The sequence below is a fragment of the Vanacampus margaritifer genome, chromosome 6 (genome assembly GCF_051991255.1).
Source record: "Vanacampus margaritifer isolate UIUO_Vmar chromosome 6, RoL_Vmar_1.0, whole genome shotgun sequence".
Classification (NCBI taxonomy): domain Eukaryota; kingdom Metazoa; phylum Chordata; class Actinopteri; order Syngnathiformes; family Syngnathidae; genus Vanacampus; species Vanacampus margaritifer.
In genome coordinates this window covers 21,168,222-21,188,022 of record NC_135437.1, presented here as the reverse complement: position 1 = coordinate 21,188,022, position 19,801 = coordinate 21,168,222, and the positions used below count along the sequence as shown (strand labels likewise).

General features: G+C 40.7%; 3 protein-coding genes across 10 annotated transcripts; 2 read left to right on the top strand and 1 right to left on the bottom strand.

Annotated features, from left to right (window-relative positions):
- Positions 1-136: 136 nt before the first annotated feature.
- Positions 137-7,522, top strand: ctdspl2a (CTD (carboxy-terminal domain, RNA polymerase II, polypeptide A) small phosphatase like 2a). Of its 4 annotated transcripts, none has more exons than XM_077567066.1 (13): positions 141-358; positions 1,530-1,741; positions 1,973-2,108; positions 2,916-3,062; positions 3,133-3,360; positions 4,147-4,243; positions 4,532-4,643; positions 4,745-4,831; positions 4,911-4,973; positions 5,068-5,147; positions 5,265-5,391; positions 6,175-6,270; positions 6,517-7,522. In XM_077567066.1, exons 2-13 carry the CDS (start codon positions 1,553-1,555, stop codon positions 6,580-6,582), a joined length of 1,428 nt encoding a protein of 475 aa, XP_077423192.1. In that variant the 5' UTR covers positions 141-358; positions 1,530-1,552; the 3' UTR covers positions 6,583-7,522. The 4 variants fall into 4 exon arrangements, with proteins under 4 accessions (XP_077423190.1, XP_077423191.1, XP_077423192.1 ...); XM_077567067.1 differs by having other exon boundaries at positions 143-358; positions 1,973-2,102; XM_077567064.1 differs by having other exon boundaries at positions 137-358; positions 6,175-7,522.
- A 469-nt stretch (positions 7,523-7,991) lies between these two features.
- Positions 7,992-15,469, bottom strand: parp16 (poly (ADP-ribose) polymerase family, member 16). 4 transcript variants are annotated; one of them, XM_077567070.1, is made up of 8 exons: positions 15,177-15,468; positions 13,858-14,075; positions 13,298-13,494; positions 11,129-11,266; positions 10,838-11,044; positions 9,167-9,338; positions 8,939-9,083; positions 7,992-8,701 (listed from the first exon to the last, which is right to left on the bottom strand). In XM_077567070.1, the coding sequence occupies exons 3-8, from the start codon at positions 13,484-13,486 to the stop codon at positions 8,566-8,568; spliced, it is 987 nt and encodes a 328-aa protein (XP_077423196.1). In that variant the 5' UTR covers positions 13,487-13,494; positions 13,858-14,075; positions 15,177-15,468; the 3' UTR covers positions 7,992-8,565. The 4 variants fall into 4 exon arrangements, with proteins under 4 accessions (XP_077423196.1, XP_077423195.1, XP_077423197.1 ...); XM_077567069.1 differs by lacking the exon at positions 13,858-14,075 and having other exon boundaries at positions 15,177-15,467; XM_077567071.1 differs by lacking the exons at positions 13,858-14,075; positions 15,177-15,468 and adding an exon at positions 14,954-15,155.
- Positions 15,470-15,642: 173 nt separating this feature from the next.
- On the top strand, positions 15,643-19,430 carry nvl (nuclear VCP like). Of its 2 annotated transcripts, XM_077567061.1 has the most exons (3): positions 15,643-15,730; positions 15,958-16,018; positions 16,540-19,430. In XM_077567061.1, the coding sequence occupies exon 3, from the start codon at positions 16,755-16,757 to the stop codon at positions 19,281-19,283; it is 2,529 nt and encodes an 842-aa protein (XP_077423187.1). In that variant the 5' UTR covers positions 15,643-15,730; positions 15,958-16,018; positions 16,540-16,754; the 3' UTR covers positions 19,284-19,430. The 2 variants fall into 2 exon arrangements, with proteins under 2 accessions (XP_077423187.1, XP_077423188.1); XM_077567062.1 differs by lacking the exon at positions 15,643-15,730 and having other exon boundaries at positions 15,737-16,018.
- The last annotated feature ends 371 nt before the right edge of the window (positions 19,431-19,801 follow it).

Here is a 19,801-nt window from a genome sequence, read left to right as displayed (position 1 = left end):
TTATTTTCCCCTCAATTTCTACTCGTGTTTTTAAGATGTTGTAATAAACTAGACACAGCTGGAACCTGTGTCCACGGTACGCTCGAAGACATCTTTCCTGTCCACTCCACGCCACGTTGGTTCGCGCGCGCGCATGTCGCATTCTCGCGCGCACTCGCGTATGTTTGTGATGAGGAGGAGGCGGGAAATGGCGTCCGCAGACATGGCCGATCTGTGACTACTAACCACCGACAGCGACAGACGCCACTGGGCGAGCAGCGAGCAACCGCTCCGACCTCCGGCTTGGCGCCGTCGCGGCTTCCCGGGCGCAGAGCTGAAAACGCCGCGAGACGTTTTGGAAGCGATTCGTCCATTTTCTGTGAGTACAAGGACGCGGTCAACATGTGTGAGCCGAGAAGTGTTTGTCCCTCCGTTTAGCATGTCTGCTAGCTAGCTGCTAGCCAGCGAAGGGGGCGTAGTCTAATGGCTGAAAATAGTCGAGGAAGGAAACAAAACGACGCCAGACCGTAGCTTTGGGAAATATTGCTCTTTTTACTAACCAAGTCAAGGACGGGTTTGCTTGTCAAACCCACGCTCGAAAGTGCCAGTGTATCCCTAATGTCACAATTTCCCTCTCGGTTTGTTAGCTTGGAAGCTAACCGTGGCTAAACGTTAGCGACAAAACTGACCGGAGGTACCTGGCAACGTTGACATATTTACGGGCTAACCGTGAAAGCAAGTCGGGTTATTGTCACGGTCTCGTCGACGCTCCACTGGCGGCGATTGTCCGCGTCAAGTTAGACAGCGGCAGGCTAATAAAACCCCATCGCTGACGTCTCAGGCGTCCGAATGTTTGATGGTAAGGGCATTCGGCGGTACTGTTTAAAGCACATCGATTTAGAAGACGCTCAGCGAGGATGGTCGCAACTTAAAGTGACCACACGTAACATTCGGCACAATGTCGGTGAAAATAATCGATCCACAAACTGTAGTGGTGTGGACATGAGTGAGCAACATGAGGGAATGTTGACATCTGCTGCGCCGCAATGGAAGCAGATGAGTTTTGCTGCAAGTGATGTGGAGAGGACCAAAAGTCATTGTTTGCAGATTTGCTAGTTTTTATTTTTATGTTTAATCTCGATTAATGTACATGTTGCAAAAAAAAAAAAAGATTCACTTGAAATATCTGAGCTACCGTGGTTCAAAATTAAATGTGTAAAAAAAAAAAAACAATTCCAACAGCAAACCAATATAGATTTGATTTTATTGACCATGTTCGAGCATATTCTAACAAATCAAATATCAAAATGGCTTTTCATTTCTCGTCACTGTCGTTCTTCACCCTGAAAAAGTAAGCACTACATATTTCGCTCAAGTTTGAAATGTTTGAGCAAGATTCAGCAATATTAGCCTAAAATTGGAAAACCCTGTAAATTAAAAATTATACTTTTACAAACTGAATATATCCCATAAGCAACTGAAAACGACCAGAGATCTAATTACCAAAAAATACTCATCCTCATGGTTCAATACACTTCACCTCTCGTCAGATCCTTCTATGTGATGCTGAAGCATGATGCGGCTGAGAGCGCGTAAAGCTCCTCAGCAGCCCACCTTAGGCCGTCGAGCCCCCGCGTCCCAGGCCAAAAGAAAACGCCGTACAGTGGAGGCTCCCCCACTGAGAGGCCGAGGCAGAATGCCGAAGAATGAAACGGGCCTTTTGTCCACCATCAAGAAGTTTATCCGGGGGGACCCTGTCAAGGTAGGCCTCACGATACACACAAGCGATTCCTACTGAAGCTATCAAATGTTGTTAAATTAGAGATTTCTTAGTCCATTGATTCATAGATAACTTGGATAAAAAGCTTTAAAACAGAGCTTGACTGAGTTGGAAATTTGACCTTGGAGAGGGCAGAGTGTGATCCCGGATTAAAAGATTAAACCTGCAACAAAAGGTTTTATATCATTGTACCCCTGTTTTGATATTTGGCAGGTGGAGCCAGATATTCCTGCCAAGAGGAGTCGCATCGATTGCAGCGCTAAAAGCGATCTCATCACGTCAGCGCCACAAACACGAGGCCTTGCCAACAAAACCGTCTCTAGAGTTTGCAGAAAAAGTTCAGGTAAAGGTACGATGTCATCGCATCGAACCTCACCATTCATTCTGCCACAAAGCATCGTCATCGGGTTTTCCGTGGGTCATAAAAAGCATTGAAAGTCATTAAATGGGATTTTTGCACAAATGAAAGTCTTAAATGGCATTAAGAGAGCCATTAAAAATTGAAATACTTGGTCGTGCTTTAATTAAAAAAAAAATTGTGGAGGATTTACTATAACACACTATAGGAATAATAAATGGGATACAAATATATGTATTTTGGGGGACTGTTGACTAGTTGTCAACTTAAAATGAACAAAATGGCCTGCAGTCCACGAGTTGCTTCTTGTTCCAATTGCATATTGGTGTGAATTTCAAATGAAAAATGTACTGTTCTTGCCACCAATGTCCAACGTGAAACACTAATGCCGTCCAGTGGCAATATAAATCTATGACTCAAATGTTTTTTCAAGTGCAACTGAACTGTAACTTTATGAAGTTACTGTATCAATCAACTAAATGATGCGACCACATTTTTATTTGGTAGTCATATTTGTCCACTTTTATGTTAATTAACAAGAGTATGAAAAACTTATTACAATTTAACTAAGGATGTCATGCGATAATTGTAATTGACTGTGCATGTATGTATGTGTGTACTATACTGTATATGGAGTACGAAAAATATGGGGTGAGTATTAAATTAGCTTTGTTGCATTAAAAAAAACGTAATTAAGAAGCATTAGATTTGATGGTATCTGCAGAAACCCTTTTGATGATAGTGCTGTTTCCACCATGTTAAATGCACCCCCCCCCCCCGCCCCCCATCTTGGTTTAGATACAATAACATGCAACAGCAAGCCCTTGAAACCAAACGGCAAACTAGAAGCTTCAGTTGAGGCGGCGAGCAGCCCTCCGCACACAACCCTCCTCGGAACCATCCTCTCTCCCGTCTTCAACTTTTTCTCACCAGCAACCAAAACTGGTAAAAACCCACACACAAGTCTTTAAACGACCCGCTTGTTTAATTCCCTAACTCGGTACGCTTCATTTAGCGACGCCCGGTTCCGACTCTCCTGGCCAAGCCGTGGAGGCCGAGGAGATCATGAAGCAGCTGGACATGGAGCAGGCCGAGGAAATGCCCAGCAGCACGCTCACGTCCTCCGAGGGCATCAGCATCTGTCACGGCGCCCCGCCGTCGCCGCAGAGGCTCCCGATGAGCGCCGACTCCGCCGTGGAGGACGGCCAGATCGTGACTGAAAGTGACATGCCCTCGTTAACAGGTACCACCGACTCGGAGTCGCTTGTCGTTCGCTGCTCGGGAAGCGGGGGAAATTGTGAAGATTTGGTCGGTCTTCCAGGTTAACTCTAAATAAAACTTTTCATTTATAATGGTAGCCCTTATGTTGACTTTGTGTCAATTTGACCCCCTCTAATGTTTAATCATCATCACGTAACGCAATGCAATGCATTTTTAAAAAGTGAAGATGAAAAATGGAGGCCAGCAGACTTTATAGAGTTTAATCCATATTTTACAATTTTAGATTATCCTAGCAGGTCAATTTGACCCACAACATAACAAGTGGGTTGTAAGAAAGGTCCGATCGATTAATCAGCCAATAATATCTCTTTTAATATCAGCAAAAATCTGCAACAACAAAAAAAATTGCTGACTATTTATCTTTAAGTCATTATTAACGCATGACAATACAAAACATTCATATAAACATTTCAGTCGTCCAAAAAAAAATCAGATTTTTTTGCAAAATTTCTCTGAAGCAAATAAAGACGAAATATTGTAAAACAGTCTAATAGTCTGCCTGTAATTCATATTCATATCAATATATTTTTCAAGTATTTTTAATCATGTATAAAGGAGTGTCCTCTTACGACAGGACCGGAATTTGTACAAAAAAACAAAACTCAAATGCAGTAGTAAATATTTGCATTGGAAAAACATGTTAAAAAAAACAAACAATAAAATTAAAAATATTATTCTTACGCCGCTTCATTTTTCATATTTCTAATAAAAAATATATATTAATGTCCATCTCTTCTGTCTCCAACAGCTCCTCCTGGTTGCTTGCCAGATGGCAGCTATCCGCACACGTTACCCTCAGCCCCCGCCGAGCCGTCGTACGAGGAAGACTGGGAGGTGTTTGACCCGTAAGTGCATACCACTTGCGACTTAATTAAGGAGCTGTCAAGCAAAAATATATATTTTTTAAAAATGTTAAAATGGAGCTGCCTGGGTCAAGTGGACATATAGCATCCAATTAAATCACATTAGCCGCATTAAAAAAAAATACAAACCACGAGATGGCAGCAAAACCAAACAAGACATCTCACACGACGTTAATAGATTATGTCATATTTTAATTGCTTTGCAAAGAGATAATTTATTCATCAAATAAAGGAAGTTCTGGCTTATTTTTCGTGACGTTTGCCTTGAAGGTACTTCTTCATCAAGCACGTGCCGCCGTTGACAGAAGAGCAGCTGACACGCAAACCGGCACTACCTTTGAAAACGCGCAGCACGCCCGAGTTTTCGCTCGTCCTCGACTTGGTAAACAGCCACACACACAAAAACCCCAAAAAAACTCTTGTCCTTTGGGTCCTATTTGAAAGCAAGTAGATGAGATTTTCGCCGCATGTACTGTTTTACAGGATGAAACTTTAGTTCACTGCAGTTTGAACGAACTGGAAGATGCTGCGTTGACGTTCCCTGTGCTTTTTCAGGACGTAATCTACCAGGTAGGAACTCGTTACTGGCCGTGTGTGCATGTGCAAGTCCTTGTTGATCTTATTAACCGTTTTTTTTTTTTTTTTGTAGGTGTACGTGCGATTAAGGCCGTTTTTCCGAGAGTTTCTCGAGCGCATGTCTCAAATGTATGAGGTAAGGTTTTCTTTTCACACCACACAACTGTGGACTTTTGCTTCACTCAAGCTACTCCGGGTTGAAAATGTGGTTTCCCCCGGGCTCGTTTCAGATTATCCTCTTCACGGCGTCAAAGAAAGTGTATGCTGACAAGTTGCTCAACATCCTTGATCCCAAAAAGCAGCTGGTCAGGTCAGTGAAACATTTCCAAAATGATATTTGTTGGACAAACGTGTATTGAGAGATGAAAAAGTCCGATTTAGTGGGAGTCGAAAAGGTGTCTTAGTATTTTTAATATTGTGTTTTCAGACACCGTCTGTTCCGTGAGCACTGTGTGTGTGTCCAAGGGAATTATATAAAAGACCTCAACATTTTAGGACGGGATCTTTCCAAGACGATAATAATCGACAACTCACCGCAAGCCTTCGCCTATCAGGTAACAACTGTCACTCCTCAAAAGTAAAGCACTGAAAACAGGGTACACACACAGACCTAAAAAAAAAATAAAAAATTGTGTGCATACTGCTTTTTTAGTGTGTGGTAAACAAAAAATGTGTAACTACAATTGAAAAAATATTTTTGTTAATAAAATAAAAATGCCTTTGAAAACTAATGGAAACTACTACTTATGTTTATAGTAATTAAAAGTAACTATCTTTCGGGGGTTAATTTTAAATGTATTTGTTATGGTATTGCTGTACATCAATACAGAAGAAGGAATGTCAAACAGTCATTTGGAAAGTGACTTGAAGTGATTTTTTAATTTTTTTATTTATTTTGCACCCGACTAATACTCCATGTAAAAAGAAAGAAATTGATGCTATAACTAAATAAAGTGCAATTTCTGCAGAATCTGCGGTGGCAATGCTGAAAAGCTGAATGCATGCATGTGCTTATGACTAAAGTACTAAAATGTGATCCAAGCGGGGTTTGAACCCGGGTACTTCGTGGTGGAAGGCAATTGCTCGAACTGCTGAGCCAACTTGATGTTTCTAATTATGGCGTATTTATTTTGAAAAGTATCATATGATGCTGAAAGCTAACATGCATTTAATCATTTCAGTGAAATTATAATTATAATCCATTTCCTGTTATAATCAGTTGGTATACATGTATATCACTTAGCAAGAAGCAAAGTCAAAATGGAAAAAAGTACAATACAGTTTACCTGTTTTTTTTTTTTTTCCTTTCTTTTTTGTGTGTGTGTGTGTCTCATCAGCTGTCCAACGGGATCCCCATCGAGAGCTGGTTCGTGGATAGAAATGACAGCGAGCTTCTCAAGCTGGTTCCTTTCCTGGAGAAGCTGGTGGAGCTGGTAAGAGTTGTCACTCAACATCATGTACAGCGAACCCCGCTTTTCCACAATATTGCTTTGGGCGCCATCTTGTTGCCAAGAAAACAGTTTCTTTGCCGCCATAATGTGGCGTCAAAGTTAATTACAAAGGCGGGCTCGCTCCCCGTCCTCAGATAATAGCTTGGGTTGGCTGTACTTTGTTTGATTTTTTTTTTTTTTTTCCCTCTCCTCACGCTTTTTATTGACGTCATGTTGATTTGGTGTCAGAACGACGACGTCCGACCGCACATCAGAGAGCGCTTTCGCTTGCACGACCTCTTGCCTTCAGACTGAGCAGCTGGCGTCCGCAACATGGGAAACCCCACCCCCGCCCCCACAAGGAAGGATGTATTCGATGGATTTCTCGATAAACTCCAATATTGGCGTCATTAAGTTTTCTACAAAAAAAGAAAAGAAAAAGCAAAAACGAGTGAAATAGATGTTTTTATGCAGAGACACTCAAACGTGACTGAAGTGCTCGTTGCAGCGGGCTGGCTTCATCAGAGATGTTTTGTCCGCCATTTTGGATCGACAAAACTGAATGTGTTTTGTGTTTGGCCAGTCAAACTTGTATTATAGTTACTATTTTCTTGTAAATACATGTACAGATTGTTTTTTTGTTTTTTTCCCCTTTAAGGTTTTTAAGTCTTATGTTCAGATATTAGTATGTATACATTGACGCTATTGCGTTGTTTTAGTTTTTTTAAGAAAAGAATTATACTAGTGTGTTATGTTTGCAGTATGCCTGCTTTACTTCTGTGATGCGTTCCTCCATTACATGCAGTTGTCCGTTTAAAAGGTGCAGTTAAAAAAAAAAAAAAATACAATTAAATATTTTAAGGTTCTGTAATGTAAGATAGACTAGACAAGATCTTAACTGAATACAAAGCCATAATGGCCACTCCCTCATTTTGAAGATTTCTATTTGATCATCCGTGATGAAGATGATGACAAAGGGCGTTGACATCCAGCCCGTTTGTAAGATGATGTCATACCCGTCAGTTTTCTAAACAGGTGTGTTGATACCTCAGTTTGAGGAGGGGGGAGGGGGGGGGGTGACTTAACACCAGCCATTGCTTTGGATTCCTGTTTTTCTGGGACATTTCCAATGTGGGAATATTTCTGATGTTGGCGTTAAAAACAAGTTTTATTGACTCTTGAATGATCAATCATGTTGTATTCAGTGTTATTCAATGGTTTTCCATGAAAATAAATATGTTTTTATAGGACTCTATACCTGCATATATCATGTACAGGTAGATAATTCACATCTGCCTCGCAATTCTGAGGGTCCGGATTCAGCTTCAGTCTTTCTATGTTCCACTTGTGTTTTTGTTTTTCACAGCTTCATCACACATCGATTCACTGATTATAGCCTATATCATTTTTTTTTTTATGTGGTCGAGAAACGCACCATGTGTGTTTTGAATGAACTAATCACATTCAATTACTGTACTATTTTTCAGGTATCTGTACTTAACGAGAATTTATTTTTCTGACAACTCTTAACTTTTTACCTGCTATATTTGAAAACAGATATCAGTTACTTTCTTCTCTTTAGTCAAAACGGTTAACTTCCAAAAAATCAGGAAGCAGCAATATGGAGTAATGCCAACCAGTATTAACGATAAACTTGGGAGGAGCAAGCTAGTCCCACCCCCTTGAAAGAATCGAAGTATTGATTCTTCAAACTTTTATAATCATGTGATTCTGGTGTTCAAAGTTTATTAGTCCAATCTAAAAAATAATAATACAGGTAAACTGTATTAGCTCAGTTGCTAGCATTAGCTAATTTAGCGTTCAATCAAAGCTGGTTAGCTATCAAAACTAGCTAGCTCGATGACTAACACTTTTTTGCTCACTTAAGACACGCTACAATCCTGCAGATGCTCACGCATCCTGAATCTTGAGAGTTATGCAGTAAATGACAATATCAGAATCTTTGTATGACATTTGAGAGATATTTTTCCATAAAATGTTGGATTTCGCCTTAGAGGTTCCACTGTATTTCTATTAGAATGTGAAGGCTTACTGAAAAAGAAATCAAATCAAGATGCTACATGCTTTCAGCTTGAGTTCCTTTTTTAAAAAAAAAAAAAACTTTTGTAGAAGCACCTAGTAGTTTAGTGTAGAAGTCAGTTTTTTTTTTTTGTTACATTAGACAATGCTTGTGGAAGGAAAACAATATCAAAATGTGCAATCAAGGTGCCGAGGCCTCCGGTCACATTGATGGAAGGCACAATGGATGAAAAGCGAGTCCGTCATTTGTGTGGTCGGTCAACTGAAGCGTCTGTTCCAAAAGGATGTGAACGTGTTGGAATTGAAGGTGCCGATAAGGATGAGCAGCAGAAGGTAGAGACACATCATGACGGCAAAGTGGTGTCTAAAGAACCAGGAAGTGTTGCGGGAATGTCTGCGACAAACACATTCAACACACAATTAATAGTTATTTGAAGTTAAAAATATATATATGGTAAACAGCTAAAAGGAGTGTAAAATATTGTGTCATACATTTGTGTTGAGGTCATTTTCTGCCACTAGATGAGATTAGTGTTTCATGTTGGATATTGAAAACACCACTCTTTGCACTTGTGCATATTTACCTACTTCTTTTTAGACTGTTTCCAACTTTCCGCGTGCAGCCACCTACCTGGTCATGCGTCTCCTCTGAGAGTAAACCAGCAGGTACTTGACACGTAAAAGCTGATTGTTTGTGACCACAAAGTACTTCTCCGGTACGTCCCCTGCCTCGCTGTTTTTGGCCCTGGAGCGCTGCCGGTCAACGATATCCGAATCTGCCACAGGATGAGACGAGCGTGCGGGGGGTTACAAAGCTTCACGCCGCACTTTGCAACTCGGCGCTTGCGGCGCGACGCACCTTTTCTCTTCACCTGACACTTGACGTCTGGGTGATCGATGACCTCGCACAAGGCGATGCAGCTGAGCAGCGGGCCCAGGAGGCTTTCCTGCCAACCGTTGCTGTGGGGGCTGTAGAGTACAGCCATGCTGAGGTCACTGGTCAGGTAGGTCCCCTCCCCAAACACTGAGTTCTGCATGTGACATGCAAATAAATCAGATGATGACGGTTTAAGACCAGCCATTTCTAAACTTGTCCAGCACCTCACTGACAGGTGGATTAAGCATAAAATAACAACACACTTTGTTCTTTTAATTTAGTGCTGTTATGCTTCTTTGTCTTGAATCTTTTTTTTGTTGGTGTAATTCTTTCTAATTTTCACACTTGGGTACAGTTCATTAATTTGAATTTGAACCATAATTCTTGGACACTTTCTAATCATGTGCAGTACATATCCTGTGTATATCAATATTTTTATTTAATATATCAGCCAATGAATATCAACTTTTTTTTTTAAGCCGCCACTTATATTAACATCTAACTTAATTGGGAAAAAATATCTTAACGGTCTTGGGCAATCTTATTTATCTGACCTGCTGCCTCTGAGGTGGTGTTGATGTTATATTATTAAAAGATAATTAATGCACTTAATATTATATATATTTTAATTCATGCGAATAAAATAAAATAAATTATGTAAAAAAATAAATATTATTATTATTATGTAATTCATGTATTTAATAATGTATAAATATACATTTTATGTAAAAATAATATATATAATTCATGCACTTTATATTTATTATGATTCATGCACATAATCCCCCCCTCCCCAGTATATATATGTATATATATGATATATATATTTTGTGTATGTATATACATATATATATATACAGACGCTCCCCACCTTACGAACGAGTTACGTTCCGGACGATCGTTCGTAAGGTGAATTTGTTCGTAAGTTGCTTCAGTGCTATATTTTGTATTATAATTTATGTTTAAAGCCTATATAAGTATATTGAAGGTTTATATAAGTATGTTTAAGGCTTGTACAAGTAACCTGCATTGGTTTGTACTGAAAAAAACTTTTAATAAAATGGAGAGAATACGTACAGTACTGTACTGTACTACGTATGTTAGAGAGAGAGAGCGAGACACACACACAGTATGTACATGTACGTAATAAGATAAATAAAATGAAGTTTAACTTACTTTTGGAAGATGTACTCGATGCTTAAGGAGATGATGGAGGAGGAGGAAGAGGAGGATTTTATATCATGAGAGATTCTTCGTCGTCGCTGGAATCGGCTTCAAAAGTTATTTCCTCCTTCATGGGGACCGGCGTTTCTTCCTCCTCCTCCTCGACACGTTGCTGAGCCTCCAATGAGCTCTCACAGCGGCAAGCGTCGGTATTAGCGGCGGAAAGAAGCACTACGCGCAATACAAAATCTAACTTACAGCATTTCTTTCCGAACATTTTTCGACATACTGTACGCGCAGAAATGTTCGTATGTACCGTTGTTCGTAACTCGAATGTTCGTAAGTAGGGGAGCGTCTGTATATATATATATATATATATATATATATATATATATATATATATATATATATAAAATATTTTTCAAGAACTGCAAGTGTGACAAAGTCTGAGTCAGAAAGTCAAGCGGAAGTGCCGAAGCCCTCACTGACCTTGTTGAGGTGACAGTGTAGCCCGTTGTGAATGATGGAGTGAAAGTTCTCCAGGCGACTCCCGTGAAAGGCATAGAAGACATCCCTGTCCTCTCTCATCCGTTCAAAGCGCGCGTTCAACTGGTCGCAGTACTCCAGCTCGAACAGGAAGTCCGGCGCAGGGGCTGAAACGCCGGTGCTTTGAGCCAAGGCGCAAAGTTTGGCGTACTGGCAGAGAGTGGGCGGACGGATAGAATTGAGTAAAGGGTTGCAAACGCCGTCGCGTGCGCATTTTGCGCTAAATGCGTGTACCTCATCCTTCTGTAGTGTCTTGATGGCAAAGCTCTTGGAAGAGAGGATCCAGTGTGCAAGGGCCACATGGCGCTTTCCCTCGCCTGGCCGCAGTCGTACTAAATCTCTCACACCGGGGAAGGAGTTCACGTCTGCCAACTAGACGCACAACATTTGTTTGCTCTTTCATGGAAAATACCACTAAAATGAAAATACACTGTAAAAGAAAATGGATGGATATCCTGTAGGGCTGAACGATTGTGAGAAATAATGTAATTTTTTTCTCCCCCCTCACTATTGTGATTAAAATTGAACTCATTCACTACCATTGACTGCTACAGATGTCAAAAATTCATTTGAACTATTTCTATTAGTTAGACATTTTTTTCCCCACAACCTAGATTTTTTTTTACTGTACATTTAGAACAGATATAAAATTGGTGATTAATCGTGAGTTAACTAGTGAAGTCATGTGATTAATTACGATAAAAAAATGTAATCGCCCGATGACACAAATTTTTTATTAATCTTTTCTTTCAAAAATAAATAAACAAATAAAAGATTATTAACTCATTCACTGCCATTGACGACTATAGACGTCAAAAATTTATTTGAACTATTGATTAGTTTCACTTTTTTTTTTTTGAATATGAAAACCTAGAACATTTTTTACTGTACATTTAGAATCACAAATGTGATTAATTACAGTTTAAAAAAAAATTATCGCCTGATATCCCTAATAAAAAAAGAAGAAAAGATTATAAAAAATTAGGGGTGTCAGACGATTAATTTTTTAAAATTGTAATTAATCACATGACTTCACTAGTTAACTCACGATTAATCACAAATTCTATATCTGTTCTAAATGTACAATTTAAAAAATCTAGGTTTATAAAATAAAATAAAATTTGTGATTAATCGTGAGTTAACTAGTGAAGTCATGCAACTAATTACGATTAAAAATTATAATCGCCTGACGCTCCTAGTTTTTAATCATCTTTTCTTTCTTTTTTTAAATCGCGTCATTAATTGCATGACTTCAATAGTTAACTCACAATTAATCACAAATTTTACATCTGTTCTTAATGTACACTATTTTTTTCCTAGGTTTTCATACAAACAAACAAAAAGTGTGGGGGATGTTAAACTAATAGAAATAGTTCAAATTAATTTTTGACGTCTTTAGCCGTCAATGGCAGTGAATGAGTTAAGCATTAGGGGCGCCGAGCGATTAATTTTTTTAATCGTAATTAATCGCATGACTACACTAGTTAATTCACGATTAATCACAAATTTTCTATCTGTTCTAAATGTATAATAAAAAATGTTTTTCTAGGTTTTCATACTCTTGTTAACTCTTTGACTGCCAGACGTTTTCAGAAAAGGGATGCCGTGGGTGCCAGCCGATTTAAGCATTTTTGACTGATCTTTCAAGGTCCACAGAAAATGATGTGTTTGGACTATGGAAACACACATACTACCAAATGAAAGATTGGACTCTCATCTTTCATCAGAAAAAAAAGTTTGTTTCTACCTTATTCCGTTTTTCAGTAATCAACAATAGAAAATGGTTAGTTTCACCTCTGTTTTCAAAAAACGTCTTTTAACGTCTTTGGCACTCCTCCATAGGATTTTACTAAACGTTATTTAACGTTTTTGGCAGTCAAAGAGTTAACAGAAGTAGAAAAAAATGTTAAACTAATAGAAATAGTTAAAAAAAATAAAATTTCAGCTATAGCCATCAATGACAGTGAATGAGTTAATATGCGATTACTTCTTAAGGACAAGATCCTCTACCCATGTATTGGGTTTATTATACATACTGTATATGTTTTGGCTTTATACTTTTGATCAATGTAACTGTGGCAATACTGGCAGCAAGTTGGACTTATGTTCAGCATGTCTTTCCTTGCAGTCTAGACATTTTGCTTCCTTAAAGACTCCAAAGGTTTGAACGGTTGTTGTTTATCTTTAAGTGCCCTAAAATGGACTCGTCCAGTGTGACCCTGTCTTTATGAGGATAAGATGTTTGAAGTGGCCTAGAACAGCACTGCATCCTACTTAAAGGGGCGTCACATCGTCAGTAAAATAAATACAAACCAAAATATTAGAAATAGCTCCCGTCCATTATCCTCATTTTAGTTGTGGGTAACTGCAGCCTATGCCGGAAACCAATTGTGTACATCTTACCAGTGCATCAAAGTCTTTGCTGTCCTCGTGTACATAACGAGGAGGGAAGGGGCGAAGCAAAGAATCCTTCTTGTAGTTTTGGGCAGCAGCAACGAACAGGCTGCAGCGAAGATCGGCCGCCACAGGATCTCTGTGCAGACAGGAGCACACCAGCTCTCGGACCACCTCAGGCGGGAGCGGCAGCTGCATTCCCGTCACTACGAAGGGAAGCAATGCAATTTAGGTGTTAACTGAATGACGAAATAGGAGTGGGACAATACTTCTTGATGGGGAGAATGTGCGTGTGTTTACAGCCATTGGGCATCTTCCTTACTTTCAAACTTAAAATGGACGACTACCTTTGTTTTGTTTTGTTCATTCTTCCTTTCGGACAATCATTGTGACAATTTGGTATTTGTCGATTAAATGTTGATTAGTTCTCTTGTTGTTCAGTTCGGTCCAGTCGCATTAGATAGATGTTGCTTCATGTTGTGCAATCCTCTCCAGATCGCGCAGTTTAGCTTTGTTTCTCATTCTGGTCGTAGCGACGTTGGATGCAGCTAAGCTAAGTCATTCCTCACCCGTGAGATGTGATTACAGGCTTTGGACAGGCCGACTTGCAATCCAATAGTCATTTCTACTGCCTTTTTTTTGCCCATCCGCCATTTTCCTCAGCATCCGATGATGCCAGAGGGCTTCCAATCCCCAGCCACCAGCGTAACAAACAGGTAGTGATCTTCGGCGTCTTCAACTTCAAGCGAGGCTAGACACAGCGGCCGCCAACTTCCCCAACCATCTTCTGCATATCCAGACATAAAAGTTCCACCCGGACATGAGCCTTGACCAGGTCCAGATCTCATCGTAGAGAAGATCTTGTCAAGAGCACTTAAAGACCAATTCACTAGTTCCATATTGATGAACAAATTGTAGGTATAGCTAGTTGTTAATTTTTCAGTAGTCAGAACAGCTGCTATTCGCAAGTGGTGTATCAGTATTCAGTTCCCAAATGACTATCTGTCCTTGTTCATAGATATCACATTCAGCCATGTTTACATTTTTTTCCCAGGAACACCAAGCCTTGTTTACAGTTCAGGGGTTTCACCCAGATTTTGACCTTGTATGCACATGTCATCATAGCCAATAATTATACATTTTCATCAGTATAGCTCTTAAATATCTTTGTACTTTTTTTTTTAAGCCAGCCAATGTCCCTGTGTTAGTTACTCCAGGATCCAATTTATTCCATTGATTTACACCAGTGCAGGAGATCGAAAATGATTTTAATGTAGTGCTAATACAAATTCGTACAAGTACATGTTTTCCTCTCAAATCAGGTGAACTTAATTTGGCCTTGAACTTTTGAATGCACGTGTTTCAATACTTTTATCACAATTTACTGCTCTCTATCTATTAAGGAGCTGAACTGCAAAATTCCCTTTACTTTGATGCATACAACAATATACATGTGTATATATACGCCAGCCATATAACTGATTTGAGCACGTACGATTGTCTTTGTGTAACAACAAAATTGTCAGCTTCTTTATAAAACATTTAGTTAGGAACTGTCTTCGTTGCTAACATCTGTTTCCTGCAACTGAACAGATTCCAGCTCTTAACCACATCCATTCGTATCCGTGATCACGAGTACGAAGCACTATTTATGGGCATACTCACAGTTTTGGAGGAAATCGCTGTCATGAGTTTAGAAGGTGTTCAACTGTGGCTTTAGCTTCTAATGCTAACAGCTAATGCTAGCTATCACAACAAGTGTCAAGATGCGACGTAAATAACACTATAGACTCACTGTTGAATATATTTGTCATTTTAATACACTCGCGTGGTACCTGGACTTATTTCCGCTAAAAAGATCAAGTTGAATGTCTTCAAATGGCCTTACCTCAAGTTCGCTCAAGTCATAACAGGCAGCCCAAGCCTAGGAAAAGCTGACAACAGCCAATGGCACTGTTGCGTTCAATGTCTACCGTGAAAAACGAAATTTCCTTGAACATATTGAATTGTTGCACGAATATTCGTGGTTCTCAAGTAGTCATATGAATATATACTAATTTATATTGATAATTTAGCTGCTTTAACATAATTTTCGTCTCATCTTTTTGGTATCTTTCGTATATCGACTACAGAGAATTTAAAGTCGTACTCTAGAAATGAGCCATGAATGCAGCCTGAATTCAAAGCGAAAACATCATTAAGGAAATGGAAAAATATCTAATAATAATTTTTTAAAGAAATTTCAAGAAAGAACGAAACGTACTTCCAGCTCTTTTCAACGTCACTAAAGCCACAGCTCTTTTACTTTTTTCCGACTAGTTAATAGCCAAGATAAATCGCGTTATTAAATGATGGCGGAAGTGACACAACGACACGTAGTAAAGTATGGCACTTGCAGGATTCCGTACTGCGTACCATTCGGCTTCGATGGTTTACAACGTGGTGAGTCGCAAAATCGTTGGTAGTCCGGATTTTAAATTAACAATTATATTTCATTATTTCAATTTGTGGTTCTTATGCTACTATGTGGTGTGCTCATTAAGTTCCCTTTGATTGTTATGAGCCCACATTGCTTTCTCTAGTCGTTCAGTGGCGTTTTGTCGACTAAACTTCTTCTTTTTTTTTTAATATATGTTGAAGTAACATTCAACTGGTCGTTTTTTGCGCAGGTATTGTATTTGTCCGAGACTGAATGATTCACCACCGCCTCCTTGTCACACCGTGTTGCAGGTAAATGTGCTTCTCTTTTTAATGTTTTTTTTTTATTACTCATGGTGTTTTGAAATTTTCTTGACTGCATTTTTGTCCCGAGCTAGCTGTGTGTGATGCGTTCATTTCGTTTCTTTGTTATTATTATAATTATTATATCATCAATAGAGGGGTACTAACAATTTTCTCCAAGTTTGTACTTGGCGTTTGGAGAATTTAGGATGTTGAACAATTATTACAGAACACTATTCACCGCTTTTAGATGTCAAGCTGTTACCATCTCCTGGTCAGTTTAAAAAAATGTTGTTGGTGACAACTTTCTGGAAACCCCCAAAAAATAAACGAGCCATTTTTCAATTTGTGTCTGTATATTCCATTTGTTTTCTAAATTTTTGAAAATCAAACTGTTGTTAGATTTTTTTCCCTTAGTCATTCCAGATAACAAACAAGAAAATGAAGCTGTATTTAAATTTTGGTGTTTCCATTTTAAAACAAAAGTCAAATAACGAGTCGTATTTCTATTTTTTGATATGTTTTTTAAGGTAATATCCAATGACCAAAAGAGACACGGACCACCCCCGCGAGCCTTCCTGCTCAGGGTCAATGAGCGGAGAGATGCCGACACTCCATTTCAGAAGATGGCGGTAATGCAGCAAACGTTATTTGCCAACCGCCAGTAGACGAAGAGGAAGCAGCAGAATTTGAACAGTATTTACCACGATTCAAAAAGTGTCCTAGGGAAAATAAAAATAAAGACATGAAGAACCGAGGTGCTGGCTACCTGGATGTTCGGCTCAAACAGAGATTGGAGCAGTATTTGGCCTCCAGCAGTGAGTATGTGGATCTGTGCTCTATGGCACTAGAACTTCAAAAACAGTACAGAATGGAATATGGTAGAAGAAATAAGACGGCATTTCGAATTCAAGTAGAGAAAGTATACCGAGCAATAAAAATGGAGTCCGGGCTGAATGATCTGGAAAAAGCCCACCTGACCAAGCGAGCCAAGCACATCGATGAATCTAGCGACGACAGCTGCAGCAGTTCCGAAGATATCCTGGCGGGTACGAACCCCACTCACATGAACAACTCTCTTACATCTCTATACCGGAAAGGAACATCTGATTGCACCTACTCGACTGTTGGAGAGCTGCCCGAGGCAAGCAAAGTCCCCACAGGAGGTTGGTTCATTGATCGAGGCAAAGGTTCTGCGAAGACGGACTTCGTCATTGATCTAAGTGAAGATCAGCCTGGCGATAAAGTAACCAAAAAAAAAAGTAAAAAGTCGCTAAAAAGAAAAAAGAGTGATGAAAATGCAGAGACCCTGACGACGAGCAAGAAAGGAATTCCTTTGGCCAAATCGACATCACCGAAGCTGCAGTATCCCACGCTGAAGTTTGAAGATGTTGGCGGTAATGAAGACACACTGACGGACGTTTGTAGGCTTCTCATCCACATGCGGCACCCTGAGATATACCAGCAGCTAGGAATGGTTCCTCCCAGGGGTTTTCTCCTTCACGGACCTCCTGGTTGTGGTAAGACCCTGCTTGCCCAAGCTGTGGCAGGAGAACTGGACCTGCCCTTGCTGAAGGTCTCTGCTCCAGAATTAGTGTCTGGAGTATCTGGCGAGTCCGAACAGAAGCTCAGGGAACTGTTTGACCTTGCCATGACCTCAGCTCCGTGTATCCTATTTATTGATGAGATAGATGCCATCACGCCGAAGAGAGAAACGGCCTCCAAAGACATGGAAAGGAGGATTGTAGCTCAGCTCCTCACCTGCATGGATGATATGAACAGTCTGACATCTGCAACGCAAGTAATGGTCATCGGTGCTACCAATAGGCCGGACTCGCTTGACCCCGCGCTGCGTCGGGCCGGCCGCTTTGACAGAGAGATATGCCTTGGTATCCCAGATGAACAATCTCGTCTCAAGATTTTGAAGACTTTGTGCCGTAAACTGAAGATAGCAGAAGATTTTGACTATGGCAAAGTGGCCCATTTCACCCCGGGTTACGTGGGCGCCGACCTCATGGCACTTTGCCGCGAAGCTGCCATGAATGCGGTCAACAGGGTTCTGTTGGTAGTGAAAGGACCAGAGAAGAGCAAAACCAACATCCTCAACGACGACAACTTGCCACTTGGGACCGAAGCCGTGACAAACGATGACGGTGGTGAAAACCTTTGTAAAGGATCACCTCCAAAGAACGCAACCTCCGAAACGGAGGATGTTCATCAGGATAACTCGGGACGTGAGGATCTGCCGGGTGACTTGGGGCTCCTGCTGCATTTGCTGAAGAACACAAATGCTTTACCTGAGCATGAGCTGGCCAGCCTCACTATCATCATGTCCGACTTCGAGGCGGCTCTTTCCAGTGTGCAGCCTTCAGCCAAGAGGGAGGGTTTTGCCACTGTGCCCAATGTCACCTGGGATGACGTGGGAGCCCTTCACGAAATACGGGAAGAACTTACAATGGCCATCTTGGCTCCAGTCCGTTCTCCTGAGCAGTTCAAGGCTCTGGGGTTGAGCGCTCCATCGGGAGTGCTGCTGGCTGGTCCCCCAGGCTGCGGGAAAACCCTTCTTGCGAAGGCGGTGGCTAATGAGTCAGGCCTCAACTTCATATCCGTGAAAGGCCCGGAGCTCCTGAACATGTACGTCGGCGAAAGCGAGCGGGCTGTCAGGCAAATCTTCCAACGGGGCAGCAATTCTGCTCCTTGCGTCATCTTCTTTGATGAGATTGACGCTTTATGCCCTCGACGTTCAGGCCACGAGTCGGGAGCCAGCATACGTGTGGTTAACCAGTTGCTAACAGAAATGGATGGCTTGGAAACTCGGCGGCAAGTCTTCATCATGGCCGCCACCAACAGACCCGATATCATCGATCCTGCTATACTGAGACCGGGTCGCCTGGATAAAACCTTGTATGTGGGTATGCCGCCTCCAGCTGACCGCCATGCAATTCTGCTTACCATTACAAAGAATGGAAGCAAACCTCAGCTGGAACAAGACGTCAGTCTGGAGGAGATTGCGTATGACGAACGCTGTGACTGCTTCACCGGTGCTGACCTGACTGCGTTGGTGAGGGAAGCGTCAGTTAACGCTCTCAAGGCCTACCTGACGTCTCGTTGTATGCAACCATCTTCCTCTGGTCACACTTTCTCCTCTGGACCTGTCGCGGATATCCGAGTGAGCAAAAAGAACGTGGAAGATGCGTTTATAAAAATTCGGCCATCCGTGTCAAAAAAGGACCGGATGATGTATGAGCAGCTGAAAGCCACACTAAGTGGATAAGTTAGTCACTTTCCAATTTTTCTGACTATGACACAAATAATCATTAATCAGCTTGATTCGCCTTTGTAAAGGCCTCTTGTGTTACAATAAAGTTATTTGTAACTATGAAAAACTGCTGATAAATCTCTATGAACGGGTGTCTACTAATGCTGTCTACATGTCCTGGTCATTATTTTTGACATTTTAATGCATATATGAAAGCTTGACTTTGGGGCAAAAACGGTGTGTGTGGTGCCATCTTCAGGTTAAACACTGATGAGAAGTGATCTCCGACGTCACTTAATGTAATCGTTCTGCCACCCAAACTGTCTCGGATCGCCTCCATGATGTGGTGTTTCAAATGAAGATTCTCAGACTAATTCCACTTTCATCCTTACCCCGAATAGGCGGTGGAAACTAGCATTTCCACAACATTGCCTTTTCCTTGTCCAGTGTGCCATTTCAGCACATTTTTTTTCAGTCACAGATTCAACTTCTTCTTGCTTGTTTGTACAAGCGGCAATGGCGCAATAAGTTCC